Source organism: Cryptotermes secundus, unplaced genomic scaffold (assembly GCF_002891405.2).
Source record: "Cryptotermes secundus unplaced genomic scaffold, Csec_1.0 scaffold434, whole genome shotgun sequence".
Taxonomy (NCBI): Eukaryota; Metazoa; Arthropoda; class Insecta; order Blattodea; family Kalotermitidae; genus Cryptotermes; species Cryptotermes secundus.
The window spans coordinates 964,415-979,668 of record NW_019738963.1 but is presented as its reverse complement, the minus strand read 5'-3'; the positions used below and the strand labels follow the sequence as shown (position 1 = coordinate 979,668).

Here is a 15,254-nt window from a genome sequence, read left to right as displayed (position 1 = left end):
CCACAGTAAAAGGTACCCAAAGTTTTTGTGCACGGTGTCTGCAGTCAGAGCGCAGGCGTCGATATCCCCGTCACAGTTCGCATGTAAAGCGCCGAGCGAAGTGGACCAATAAGAAATGTATGAATGACGTCACAGGCGGCGCGGCCGTATGTGTTACAGACATGGTGTCGTCAGTACATAGCTCTCGGACGTCCTCGCGGGACGTGGGCGGATTGGACGCTGCGGTCGTCAGTGTTTGGGGGCGCTAACAATCGGCGACGCAACCGACCACCTGCTAGTCACTTCACCTTCAACATCCCAGAGTGATGCACCGTCACATTTGTCAACATAGAGTTGCTCTTTATTTTGTTTTTTCGGGCGCTTAATATGAAAAATATGTTGTGAGTTCTGGAGACTGTAATATGTGTGTGAGAAGAATTGCTTTTTAACAATTAAGTGCTAGTACATTTATATGTTCTTTAACGCTGATATTTTCAAAAGACTGTGAGTGAAAACTGAAAACATTCAATTAATATAAACAGCTTATTGAATGCTTAACATTACATCCCACATTATAAAACATATGAATCATTTAGCATTTCCTCTATGTGAAGAGAGAATTTTGTAAAGTATTAAATTTTGAAATCTCTTTTCCTTACCAATAATAAATAATAATATAATATAAATGTGCACCTCGAGATACAATTTCACACATATTAGAATATATGTCAGTATCACTACCGGTTTCAAAATAAATAAATAATAGATGTCAAGATATTTCAAAGAACCCTTCTTTATGTACCGTAAAGCGATATGTGGTATAGAAACATGAGTTATCAGTTAAATGACGGTAGATGAAGTGTTATGAACTAAATGACTTTTATTTCTTAAGCTTTAAGAATAAGGAAGAAGCTAATATCGCGGTAATGACATTTTATCTTCGAGAAATCATGTCAGACTGCTGCAGCAACAACAAATCCTGGACTTTCCTCACGATTTTCACATTCTTCTGTCATTCCACAGGTGAGTAAACAATTAGAATTATCTACCGATTTTCAGGTATTTAAGTATCGTGTCTGGAACTTGGAACTGAATGTTCTCTTCGTGTTCTTCTTCTTTCGCTCAAGTTATAGAAATTACTGACACATTAGCATCTGACGGGGATTGAATTAAGGATTTCTATAAAACAACTAATACATGTTTAGCATTGAATTGGTTGTTTCTCTTTCATGCATTCATTAACCGAATTTTATGGATTCTTCGTTATGAAAGTCATATCAACTTTTATGCATGTGTGTAACGCAAACGCTCTCATGTCTCGTGTTAACAGTGTTATGAAGTAATCGATATTTTGTTTTTCATTTATCAGAACAGTGTAAACAACTAGATCTGAGGTTTTCACAGCGCTGTCTATGAAAGTACAATAGAATTATTCCAATGAAATTCGTTTACTACGCTGTATTCTTAACTTAAAGACCGTGCTTCATATCTCCAATGAAAATAAGGCTGTATCAAATATAAATCACTCCGCCCAAAGTGACCTGTAAGTTTTTTACTACACGAAAACTTAACACCCTTACATGTTTCGGTCTCTGTAGACCATCTTCAGAGGGCAAACATCACTACAAATAGGAAACCACCATCACATAAGTTGTTTAGACGTAAAGTACGTACACTTATATGCTACAATGCATAGTACACAAAATAGAACATTTCACAAACACAGCAGTTTCCCGGGAATGTAAAGTTTTTTATAAAATTGTATAAAATTTCTTGATGCTAATTAAATTTTTTTTTTGATTGTCAATAATTAAAATTCGTAAACCATGCAGGCTCGTGTTCGTCCTCCCATCGTCCCTATTATATGGGGCAGATATTGTGCCACCTGCCTATCTTGATGTGGAGGTTCTTTATATCGTCCAGGCTTTGCTCGTGGCTGCTGTGCTGTTTTCACTGATGATGATTTATATTTGTAATTGTTAGTGTGACGGACCAGAATGAAACAAATCAAACTCATAAGGCTGTATATTCTCATAGCAGAAAGAATCATTAGAAGTACTAAATATTAAACAATAAAAATTTTGAATTGTTATATTTTAATAATTAATTTACATGCGTATTTCAATTAATATTTTGCGATCCTAATAAAAACTTTCAATTTCTTCAAATGATAACAAGTGCGCGAATTTGCAGATGTAATTATTTCAGTTTATTGTATGTCAGGTGAATTTCGATTAATGGAAAATCATAATAATTATGAGATATATTTTTCTTCATTTAATACTAAAGTCCCTAAAGTATTCACTGTAAAATACTTAGGCATACTTAACCTGAAACGAGTTTTATTTTTGGAGGGGAAGGGACTTAAGCTGTCAGTCAGTTAAATACATGTACATTTAAATGACTTGAGGTTTTCATAGCAGCGGTTATGCACAGTTCAATCTTCTGGGATATAACGTCGTGTAGTCCGTTAAAAGTCAACCGACGTTCCGGAGGAACATGTCGACTCTGAAACGTCAGTTGACTTTCAACAGACTACATGACTTTATATACCAGAAGATATAAATCTTCACGCGTGCATTTCTTCTCAACACTCTGTAACTATCTTACTGTCTGGAACAACAAACATTCCTCGATTATTCCTTTCCAGTATGTTGGACAGACTGTATTCCGTGCTCGGTTACACACAATTTCCTTCTAGCTAAGAAAAGAAACACGTGACACTGAACAGTGTTGTTGAATTGTTACTGCTCCTACTTTACGTATGGAGTCCTGCGGTTCGATTCTCTTTCTAAGGATATCCGGAAGACTTTGCATGTTTTTTTTCCCTTGAGGCATATTCTGAGACATCTTAGAACATATCAATATGACTTGCTAACCCATCTCTTTAGTAACCGGCGATTGTTTTCCCATTCCAAGCCATGTAAAGCATGCAAATATGGAAGCACTGTTAAATAAACTAAGAAACAAACATCCGATGGCTTTTTGTTTTACTGGGGAAGCATGTCACACTCACAGAAAGAGAGTAAATTTCTTAAAATGTACAATCCCATCCCTTACAATATTACTCTTGATATTACGTAATATCAGTATACTCTTATCGAGGTGATAACAATTCTGGATCCGCCATTTTATGTGACTGCAGTATGATTGTTCATTAGGATATTTGACAGAATTTTTCTGAACTGTAGATGTAATACATTATCAAATAGGCCGAAAGGTAATTACAGATGTCATATATGAATTTTGAAGGAGCGGTTCATTGCCTGCTTGAAGGAACTCTTCTAGAATTAGTTAACCGAAATTGAGGGCAATCACTAGAACGGAAAACCTGCCGAAATTCGAATACGGTACCTACTTAATAAGAGAACTGTTATTTCTATATTAAGATGCTCTGTACGAATTTTGAGAGAGATGGTCATCGTCTTCTTAATAAGCCATTTTATTTTATAAAAAAAAAATATATATATTTAGAGCACTTGCACCAAATAGTGACAAAGAAATGTTCTTAAGGTCAAATAATTACATAACTCCATTGATATTATAAAAAAGATAGATAGATAGATAGATAGATAGATAGACAGACAGACAGAAAGATAGACAGACAGAAAGATAGACAGACAGACAGACAGACAGACAGACAGAAAGATAGATAGATAGATAGATAGATAGATAGACAGACAGACAGACAGACAGACAGACAGAACACTTATTATGAATTCCCTTTGTACGATGTACACTGCTCAAATTTCGTGCATTTCCACTCTGATTTTCACGATATTCGTCAGACATTCCAGGAAAATCACCTCAAGGCCCTTTCCATGAAATAATTCGCTTAATGGTTGAGCACACCCTCAGTTTTTTCACAACAGAAGTTCATTTCTGGGAAGAAGCGTCAAGCTGCAACCTGGCCTGTGTTTATATGATCGCTAAAGTGACTCCATATTTTGGCAGAAACGATTGACGCATTGATCTCATTCCTTGTAGATCCCTCGTCAATTGGCGGTGCCACATTACCCATCTGGGTATTCCTTCGTAAACAGCTGTCTGACTAAATATCTATCTACCTATCTACCTGTTGGGCCTTGACTGCTTTTTCAGTTTCTTGATCTTTTACTCAATCGGTAGGACTCCTTGGGCAAGGGATCAACCCGTAGCAAGGCAGCTACCTACACACAAGACAACACAAACATAAAATAAACTACACAGACATCCATTCCTCAAGTGATATTCGAACCCACAATCTAAGTAATTGACCGGGCGAAGGCAGTTCATGCCTTAGACCGCGCGGCCACTGTGATTGGCAACTGGCTAATACACCTGGTTAAATAACTATCTCACCGACTGACTAGCCAGACAACTGGTTATAATATTTGAATATCTAGCCTGCTTATGAAGTCAGTCTATCTAAAATTTAACAACAAACAACGTTCCTACATCTTTTCCCTAATGTATTCACTATATTCTGGATATTGTTCTAAAATTTCCCGGATACCTACTCCAAGATCAACCTAAACCAAGGTTTGATACTGTAACGCATGCAAGCATAAGCATACAAGACACTTGTACAAAACACAACATCTTCCAACTGCACTTGCAAAACCAGCACTTGAAAAGGATGTACAATTTTATTTTTTTGTTTGCTTCTGAAAGGAAAGCACTCTCTCAGGAAAATCACTACTGGCACTTTTGATGTCTGGTTACACGTTGTCGTTAACAAACTCTGGAAAAAGCCCGATGTTTTCTTTAACTATTTTCGAATGTCATGTGTTTTAATATTTCCCAGAACCCATAACTGTTTTAATACCTCAATTTAAATACCACGAGATAGACACAATTCAATTCAATTCAATTCAATTCTTTATTATTAATGTGCCGAGTCAACAGCCGCAAGGCCAATTACAGACACAGCACAGTGCAGAAGAATGAATGACATTATACACAATCTTATTAAAAGTCGAATAAAAATTACAGGTTAACACTTGAAGAAATAATAATGAATAAAGTAAAAGAAAACAAACAAATAGTTGATAATTATGACAGTAATAATAAGTTCATTATCATTAAACTAAGTGTTATTACGAATTCAGGAATGAAACATAAATTAAACATAAATATTTAATTAAGAAATGAATAATATAGAATTACAGAGGATAATAATAATATACGTAATTCATTTTGTTTTACTGGACAAGCAAATAATAAAATATTAACAGTTATACTATATTTAAAATTTGTTTGGGTTGAATATTCAAGTCTCCGAATACGTCAGCATCCCTGCAGACAACATTAGCAGCTGCTGCGCATCTAGCAGAGGGACAATTTTTAAATAAGGAGCAAACATTGAACAATAGTAACAATAATAGCAGTATAGATAGACCTAAAACAACTGAGCACTTTTTAGAATGACCGGTTATATGACCGAGGTTCGAACTGGCTACATTCCCAATACAAGCTCAGAGAGTTACTGCTACACCAACATCTACGATTACATCCGTGTTTATGAGTTATAATTAGAAAGGCGGGACGGAACCAGACACACGGAGTTAAAAACAACGTGTTTGTGAGACATTGTTCCTATGTTACAATTACAAATGGTGAGGAGGTACTGAGTCATCATGTGGCCCTGATACGTGTTGATGGCTGGCCAGTGGTTACACTGGACGATTCCCAGCTGCCGTTCCACGGTAAGAATAACCACGAAAAAGTCTTCTTGGAGGAAATCCACGCCGCATATATCGGGACGGACATGAGACGCGTGCCAAAACGGTGGCCCGCAGTCAACACTTTCAGTGTCACTTAGGGGAATGGGGATTTATTATTTGTATGAGTGCTCCCCCCACCTCCAAACTTCATGAGCTGCTTTCAGACTGCGTTGCGCTGGGCCAGGCGTCGGAGCGCGCTTTAAAATAATACACATTGTGGTTAAAGATCAAGATAAAATCACAAATATTATTGGCTCTTTTCTTCCATAATTTAATTTTATTCTTCTTACCTTATTCCATTATTCATTTCTTCTTATCATTGCCTTCTTACTTGCTTTATTCCTTTCTCTCGTCGTCCCTTCTGCTTTCTCTTCATTTTTATTTTCTTTCTTGGTTCTCCATCTTCCATTCCATGTATCTCTGTTATTTCCTCTTTACATTCTTCCATTCTATTTTCCCTTTTCTCCTTTTTCCTTTCTCTCTATGTCGCACACTGAACGTAGCGCCCGAGTGTTCAGCATTCTGCTTTTTTTTGGGGGGGGGGGTTCACTTCACTTCATGACACTATTATATCTGACTTTATAACTACGAATTGCATGATGATTACCGAGCAATGAATCATAAAGGATTCGGAAGGAAGTGTCTGCTATTAATAGACGTGCTATTCCGAAATATGTCTTGAAAGAGTGAGGAAAACTGTGCCAAACCACAGTTAGGACAGCAGGAGTTCCGGCTGATTTCGGGGCACCAACCTACGCGGTTCCGAGATCCCAGATTCCAGTCTCGTCCCGAAGGCTGGCAACAGTGACGGATATATTTTCTGGTTTATCTCAGCTGCTCCCAGGAAATTCTGGGATTGTATTTTAACATAGCTGTTTCTCTCGAAACTTGCCTAATTCTTCCATAATTATTTGTCATTTATTATTAAAATTATTAATAAATAATGGAATATCATTACATCATCCGATATATGAGTTGTTAATAAACCAATTACCAATCCGAACCCTGTCTCTAGTCACTAATATATGTGGCAATAAATAGAGATACATACATTGATATATGTCTGTATATCCCCGACATATATACATACATACATATATATCTTGTGTACGGACATAAGGGGTTGCCTTAAATGACGTTTAAGCATCCTGAAGCCAGCCTCGAATACCAAGTTCCCTATAAAAAGTGCCTGTCAGGCAAAAGGATAAAATTACATTATTCGGGCTTCGAGAGAACTGAGATGCTACAGTTCCTATTTCTTCTTGAGGAAGATGAAGGCTTCTGGGTGTAAGATTTGAGTCTATATGACAAGCCATTCGGAAGTTTGCTGCTTCATTCAGTAACTGAATCTAAGCCAATCAGGAGTGCCCATGCAAAGCCTCGTCTCCGCTCCCTTTACATTCTCCTGCTCACCCTGACACAGGACCGTGGGTCGCCGTCTGCTTGCAGCTGGAATCTCGGTCCTGATGCTTTGTTTACCTCTCATATTTTTTCCATATATTTACGTAACAAACTTTACATTTGGACTCATATTTCCGTATGTAAAAGGGATGGTTGTTAGGGCCTCAACATATTGTGGAAACAGCATTGTAGAGCCTATTGTTTATTTAGACAATGTACTCGTGAAGCGAAACGCAGCTCACGTTATACATGAAAAAGCTATAACGTTAAGATTTGTGTCTTCTGGGATTTTGCACCGTGCAAACTGATAACCGTCAGGTAAAGCTCTGTCAATAGTTATGTAACTGTGTGCCAGACTAAACGCTGCCACATTCGGAAAGCCAGTTTACTTCAAGTCTCTCTCGGTCATTTTGTTTCCTGTGAGGGTCAACAGACTTCTTTTTTAATCTGTTTCGTGCATTTGAAATACACGGGGAGAGCTGGTTTCTTGTAACTGTAACCTCATAATTTCACAGGACTCTATATATTGACGGAGAAATTTTGCATTTTCTGTATTTTCTGGAGGGATAAACTTTTCTGTGAAGCCCACCCAGCCGCCTATCAAATGGGTACCAGAGGCTCTTTCCCCGGGATTGGAGCGGCCGGAACTTGAAGCTAACCACTCAACTGAAACTAGTGCCGAGGTCAAAAATGGTGGAGCTAACTCTCCACTGCCCCATACAAACTAAGAATTGTTGGGTTTTTGGACTTTCTCCAACGTCCGGCATTTTAAAGAACAGAACGCATCGGAAATTTGACACTTCCATCCTCTGATGAGGAAGTGGGGGTCATTTACTCTGTGGGATCCGTTACAAAGAAGTCCAGTGACAGGGTTATTTCCTTCTAACGCACCCACCCACTCACCAGGGGACAGAAACAAATCCAGTTTCCGAAATGTTGTGTTCTTAAGCATACCAGGCAATTGACAACGTCCAAAAACAGTAATTTCTAGAAATAAAATAATTTGTAATTTACTTCTTAACTTAAGAAACCACGTATCAAATATCAGTGAATGTAACCAGAGAGAAGATGAAAATCAGAGAGAAATACAGTAAATACGTAAATTGCCTGTCAGAATAATGTTTAAAAATAGCGCGCTATTTAATATTGGTAATCATTAATGAAGGAAAATAATTAAAATAAATTTACCAGAATTTATGCAGATATATTTCATTGAATTATATTTTAATTGATCCTTTTTGGCATTCAGCTCTATATTCAAAACAAATACAGTTTCATACTGCATCCTGGGGAAAACAATTTTGTAATTGATATTAAATTGGCATCTGAATAGCGTCCATATAGTCGGTTTCCATAACTTAATATACGTACATTAAGAACAATGCTTTTGTTCCGGTGTAGATATTAATTCCAGAATTAATTTATAAAGTAATTAATAAAAGTTTAGAGAAAAGGGAAGAGCAAGAAAGACAGAGTGCACCATAATATAAAAGATATTACTAATTTTCTGACTCCAAAGCTTCCTCTTTCTGACCTATTTCGACTGAGATCTTTCTCACATATGACGCTTTCGCATGCTTCCTATGATGGAGTACGAACCCCTTAAAGGACTTCTACCATTTGCATGTAAGGCAACGAGCAGCAAAACATGAAAACGCAAATATCACTCTTTTAAGAAGAAACTCGAACCCATGACCTTAAAGTGAGCCTAGTTTTAGACCCTTTGAAGTCTTCCACGTGGTTTATGAGATCTGCTGGCAATACACCCTTCGGGCCTGCATACCAACGTACTGAACATTGATTGCATTTGAGCTCCATGTAAGACAGCTTGTGGAGCAGTGCAGTGATGAACCGCTACGATTTTCTGAAATAATTTTGGTATGCGTTCTTTACTGGAAGTGCATAAATTAACACGTTATAGAGAGGTAGAATCTATCCGTCATCTTCGTACTACATTCCCGAATGTACTGCAAGTATTTTGGATGTACATCTTATTTGAGGTCTGCACTAAACAAAGTCGGGGGAAATTTATTTTGATCGAATGTACACAATATAAGAAGCTGAGATAGCTCAGTGTGTAAGGCGCGCCATAGCTCAAGCGGTTAGTCGCTGGCTTCCCACCGCGGAGGCTCTGGTTCGATCCCGGGTCTGGTCAAGTGGGATTGTGATGGACAAAGTGACACTGGGGCAGGTTTTCTCCGAGTACTTCGGTTTCCCCTGCCAATCTTCATTCCACCAATTGCTCCACAATCACCCTCACATATCATCTGGGGCTGGTACAATAGGCCAGAAGTGGCCGCAGTACAAGGGACTTAGTCCCACCTCACTAGCAATAAAAAAAAAAGCTCAGTGGGTAGAGCGACGGGGTACGAGCTGGACGGCAGGATTTCGACTCCCTGTAGGAACAAGATATTTTTCACTACTCCACAGAGTCGAGAGTGGATATGGGGCCAACCCAGCCGCCTATCCAATGGGTGCAGTGGGCTGTTTCCCCAAGTTAAAGGATCCGGGGCGTGAAGCTGACCACTGACCTCAGTCTAGTGCTGAAATCAAGAGTAGTGGAGCTATACCTCCACTCTCCTATTCGCCTTCATGGATTGGTATTTAATTAAATAAAAACTGGGGCAACTTTATCCTGATTTACTTTTGTGACGTTGTTGTTGTGCCTTAAATGTGACGTTATAAATCATCATACAGAATATGACGCAAAATATAGGTCTCCACAAAATCTAAAATATTGTGGGAAATATTTCCAGATATGGCGAATTTTTAATGAACTCTATAACACCACGGACAGAATACTTCTTAAGAAAATAGCACACGTTCAGCTAGCCAAAAAAAAAATCGTTAAATATACTGAAAATGAAAGTTCTCAAAAGCCACAGATGAACTATATCCTGAACCAATATAAACCAATCCACATCCACAGATTCCACTCTTTTATGATCGATTTTAATATTATCCTCCAATCTTAGTACATGCCTTGAAACTACTTACTTCTCGTTAAGATTTACCGGCTACAATTTTTTGTATATTCTCATCGACACGTAGCGAATTACAAGAAATATCATTTGAGTGCAAGTGCAGCTTGGTATCTGTAGCATAATTAGTTTTGCAACATATTTACGTCCATAAATTCTGGAAAAAAAAAATCATTATAAAGAACGTGTTTAATAATTTCCTTTTTTTTATATTGCTAGTGGGGTGGGACTAAGTCCCTTTTACTGCGGCCACTTCTGGCCTATTGTACCAGCCCCAGATGATAGGTGAGGGTGATTGTGAAGCAATTGGTGGAATGAAGATTGGCAGGGGAAACCGAAGTACTTGGAGAAAACCTGCCCCAACGCCACTTTCTCCACCACAAATCCCACTTGATCGAACCCGGGCCGCCGCGGTGGAAACCCAGCGACTTACCGCTTGAGCTATGGCGCGGCCAACGCGTTTATTAAGTACACGAGACTCCATCTGAAAGCATGTGCCAATCTTGTTTAAATTGTACTGTACGTAGGACGGACGTTGGTCTCAGTCCTCTGTCTAATACAGTCTAACAATCATACATCTTTTTAGATCGTAAGTATACCGTCTATATAACCTTATATAAAAGGCACTAAAATATATTTAATACACTAAAAGTGTTTGTTAAGTATTTTAAACTGTCATTAAAAGTATACATTCATTCCTTGTTGCTACATGTTTCGGCCCCACATGGACCATCATCAGGCAATCCTTATTATTGGGGAGACCACTGCACTGCACACTTTGTCTTCTGTTCCCTTCCCACATCCTTGTTTTTGTTGTTATCTTCTTTCGAAGAATACTACCGTTGTATCATTTCTTGCGGCACTAAAAGCATATAAAACAAAGTAAAGAACATAGAAACACTGAAATATCAGCCAGAAAGATACAACGGAAATATTCTTCGAAAGAAACTAATAACAGAAACAAGGATGTGCCTATGGGAACAGAAGACAAAGTGTACTGTGGAGGCCCCCTTTCCCCCAAATAATTTTTGCCTGATAATGGTCCATGTGGGGCTGATACATGTAGCAACAAAGAATGAATGTATACTTTTAATGACATTTTAAAGTATTTAACAAACACTTTTAGAGTATTAAATATATTTTTAGTGTCTTTTATATAAGGTTATTTTTGTCTTATATACGGTATACTTACGATATAAAAATGATGCCACAATGCGGCAGGAATACTTAAATATAATATTCATACATCTTGGCTAGAGAGCTACATATTGATGTGTTAGTTAGTCGCAATAGCTTTAAATCTAATCCTGCCGTTAAACATCTGAATAATAATAATAATAAAGCAGGCGAGGACAATACATAAGCACCCAGTCAGTCTTCTCTTCCGCTTGGCACCAGAACGTACCAGCAGCTCCAGTCAAGTGATTAATGCTGTGCTCGTGACTTCACAGCAAAGTTAGGTACATAAGCCCTTGTGTCTTGCAGTGCGGTTACACTTTTGCAGAGTCCCCATTGCGTGGATGTCGTTTCAGAAAATGAATGTCTATTGCCTGGGCACGAACCGACCGAGGAGTACAGGCGGTCTCTCGTCCCCATCTACGTACTGTCGAAATTGCGTGAAATACTACCCATATATATCTTCTTGATGCTGAAACGTAGGACAACTTTACATTCACCTTTGCCATTTCACAGAGATAAACTTCTGTGAACATAGACTGAGGGCGTTTGAGAACAGTGTGGCTGAGGAGAATATCTGGACCGAAGAGACATGAAGTGACGAGAGGTTGGAGAAAACTGCGTAACGAGGAGCTTCATAACTTGTACTGTTCTCCAAGCATAATTAGAATGATGAAGCCAAGGAGGATGAGACGGGCAGGGCATCTAGCACGAATGAGGGCGAAGAGGAATGTATATAGGATATTGGTGGGAAAGCCAGAAGAAAAGAGACCACTAGGAAAACCAAGATGTAGGTGGGTGTATAATACGTGTACTTAAATAAATCTTAGAGAGATAAAATTGGATGGTGTGGACTGGACTGATCTGGTTCAGAATAGGGTACTGTGAACGCGGTATTGAACCTTCGGGTTCCATAAAACATTTGAAATTCTTGAGTAGTTGCATTTCTAGCGGCTTCTCATGAAGGGCTCGACTCCATGGAGTTAGCTTGTTCAATAGCTATAAATTCCTGTGAGACACCTGCAGACTCGACGGATCAAAACCAAGAGCGACGCTAAGGTACACGGAAGCGTCCTGTCGTCCCACTGCTCGTGGACAATGTTCCTTTATTTCTTTAATTAACTACACTTTATCTATACCACAAGTTACGTACTGTTTAATTGGATGACTGTAAATCGTTAATTAGTCTGGATACGATACCTGAGACTCGTGGTCTAAGTTACTAACCCGCCAATTTATCCTACTAACTGAGAAGAACAGTAAAAATCCACTATTATACTATTATAGCAGGATTCTTGATTGGGAAATGGACAGAAATTATATTCCATTATATGGCAATACCACAGAATTCGTACGGGATAATTGAGGAAAACCAGGAGAAGCTTCCCGCAGGATAGCGTATCTCTGGGTCGAGACCTGAAGTAAGACCCTCCCGAATATGAAACGCTTCTTTCCTCTAAGGCACTACGAGTTAATTTAGCGATGCCGTATCAACTAAGTACTTACGTAACTTCCAAGTACGGTGTGAGGATGATTAAATATTGTAACATGACGCCTGAAAGCAGGAATAACGGAGCCATAGTAGACGTTCATTCTTTGGCAACGACTCGGTAAACAGGTTCCCGCGGCAAGAAATACGTAAGCAACAATAGAAGTATTGTTTGGTTATAGCGATAGAGACGGGTTTTCCTGTTGGATCCGCCCCGAGGTTATACAGGATCCAAGGCCGGCTGAGTGAGAATTAGGGAAGTCCCTTGAGATCGCAGTTGAAGACGATTGAGAAGAGATGACAAGAATGGAATTGGGCTGTTGAAAGACGTCTTCATACAAGCTGCAGTTACAGTGAGCATGGTATAACTACTGTGTTGAAACCCGTTGCCAGAATATGACTAGTGAAGTCTGAGAACACTAGTCTGTATGTAAAGGTGAACTCTAAAGTGTGTAGATCAGCAATAACGCTGTAATTACGTGTAGTTCTGAGTGATGTGCATAAGCGGTCAACAAATCCAATCATCCAATCAGAACCACGTCAGCAGTCATATCTAAATACATGACAATATGAAATTGGCGTTTTTGTAAGATAGTGATCCTAGCCTAAACTGATTTTGACTGGAGGGGAAACCACGAAATATATCAAGAAAGTATGAACTGTTATCCATCCGAGAGTAAACCGGGTACCTGCCGCGCAAACGCAAGGCCAAGAAATGTGATATTCACAGTTGTCACTGCAGAGACACAAGTTCACACCCATACAGAACCACAGGCAAAATTATGGTTTTGTATATTCTAATTTTTATGTTTTTGGATATCTGACTACAAGACGAAAGATTTCGGACTGAATGGTAGCAAGCATTACCCGAGTTCAATCTCCTCTTAATTTCGTCCTGAATCAAGCTTTGATTTGTTACTGTCGTTGCCAGTTATTTTAATTGTGGCACATTTTCAAGGCATCTGTTAGTTAACTTTATGTCACCATTTTCATAATCAAAATATGCATTATACAATTCCGTGTCTTAGTTGTTAATCGCGCGCACGTTGGAATATGTTACTAATTTCTATGGAATATTCTAAATAGAACGTCACAGATATGCAGAAGAGAAATACTACATAGATAGCCATTTTCAGTCTCAGCTCTGAAGAACCCGTATAAAGTTCGAACGGACGGTCTTTGTCGAGACAAGATATGTTCCTACACCATTGTCTGAATCTTGTCTTACTTGACAGGTGGAATTTCTATTTTAAAGGATTCAGAATTGTTAAAAGGGAGAATCGATATTTTCTCAATAGGTTTAGCAGAGCGGTGTAGCCCATGCGTCTATGTGGGTCAGACAGCTGGCGAATAAAAACTTGCAGATGTTCACTTCGGTGTCCAGAAGGGCGAAATGATAGAATATTTCTCTGGCTCAGGTGCCTTTCACGAGCGCGTTTGTGTCATGGGATAAAATAGACATGATATAAGACTTACACTATAGTGTAAGGAAACTTCTGCTACATATGACAAAACTAGGAGAGTACAGATTGTTGAGAAAAGACTGAAGAGCCAATTTCATATATTTATATTTGTTCTTACTTTTTAATATTATACGAGATATTTGAGCCGATATACTTTATACTGACAAGTAATAAGAACCACGAAGTATCATACGTAGTATTTAGAAATTTTATTTCTTGGATGCAATGTTCCTTACATATTTGAACCCTACAGCGCTCTCATCTGAGGAACACCAATAGACGCAAATTACACAGGTCTGCAAAAATCAATTTTTTCAGCTGCGTGGAATATTTTTGGTAAACTTTATGTTTTCTAGGATGCTGAAACCAAAAATGACCTCAATTTCGCCCTATCACGTACGGGGTTTTAGAAAATAATNTTTTTTTGGAAAATAATAGGGGTTTACAATAAAAAATCATAACAGTGATGAAAAAATCACTAATTTTATTACATTGAACTAAACATATTATTTCTCATAATTAAACAAACAATTCCTTCACGATATATTTAACATTCTGTGTTCAGTCTTTTTGCCTGTGAAACCTTTTCTTCTTCTCTTTGATGCTTCTCCGAACACGCTTTCGCTTTCCACTTTCCCTTTCCCGCTTGATCATCCAGCAGCAGTCAGCTAGCAAATTCGCATTCCATCTTCCTTGGTAGCGTCTTTCCATATCACGGACATCCTGGTGAAATCGTTCGCCCTGCTCTTCACTGTAGGCTCCCAGGTTTTCGGGAAAATAGTCGCCATGGGAGTGTAAGAAATGAACTTTTAAGCTCATCTTGCAGCCTTGAGCTTTATATGCAGCCAACATGCGTTGTACATTGGTTTTGTAGATAGGGTCTTTAGTGTTCCCCCAAAACTTGTGCACTACGTCTTTGAAGGAGTCCCATGCTTCTTTTTCTTTTTCTCCCATGTCCCTCTTTGGAGAAAAACTGAGTGAATTCCTTCTCTCGGTGCCTGTACCACGAGAATGATGTTCCAGGTGACAGCAAGTTTTTATTTTTTAGTCTTGACCCTAG

General features: G+C 38.6%; 1 protein-coding gene across 1 annotated transcript in view; it reads left to right on the top strand.

Annotated features, from left to right (window-relative positions):
* Positions 1-212: 212 nt before the first annotated feature.
* The window catches only part of LOC111871455 (proto-oncogene tyrosine-protein kinase receptor Ret), a 252,459-nt gene continuing 237,417 nt past the window's right edge, over positions 213-15,254 (top strand). The window contains exon 1 of the mRNA XM_023864596.2: positions 213-1,002. Within this exon, the coding sequence (XP_023720364.1) occupies positions 834-1,002 (169 nt within the window). The 5' untranslated portion in view covers positions 213-833. The remainder of the gene's footprint in view (positions 1,003-15,254) is intronic.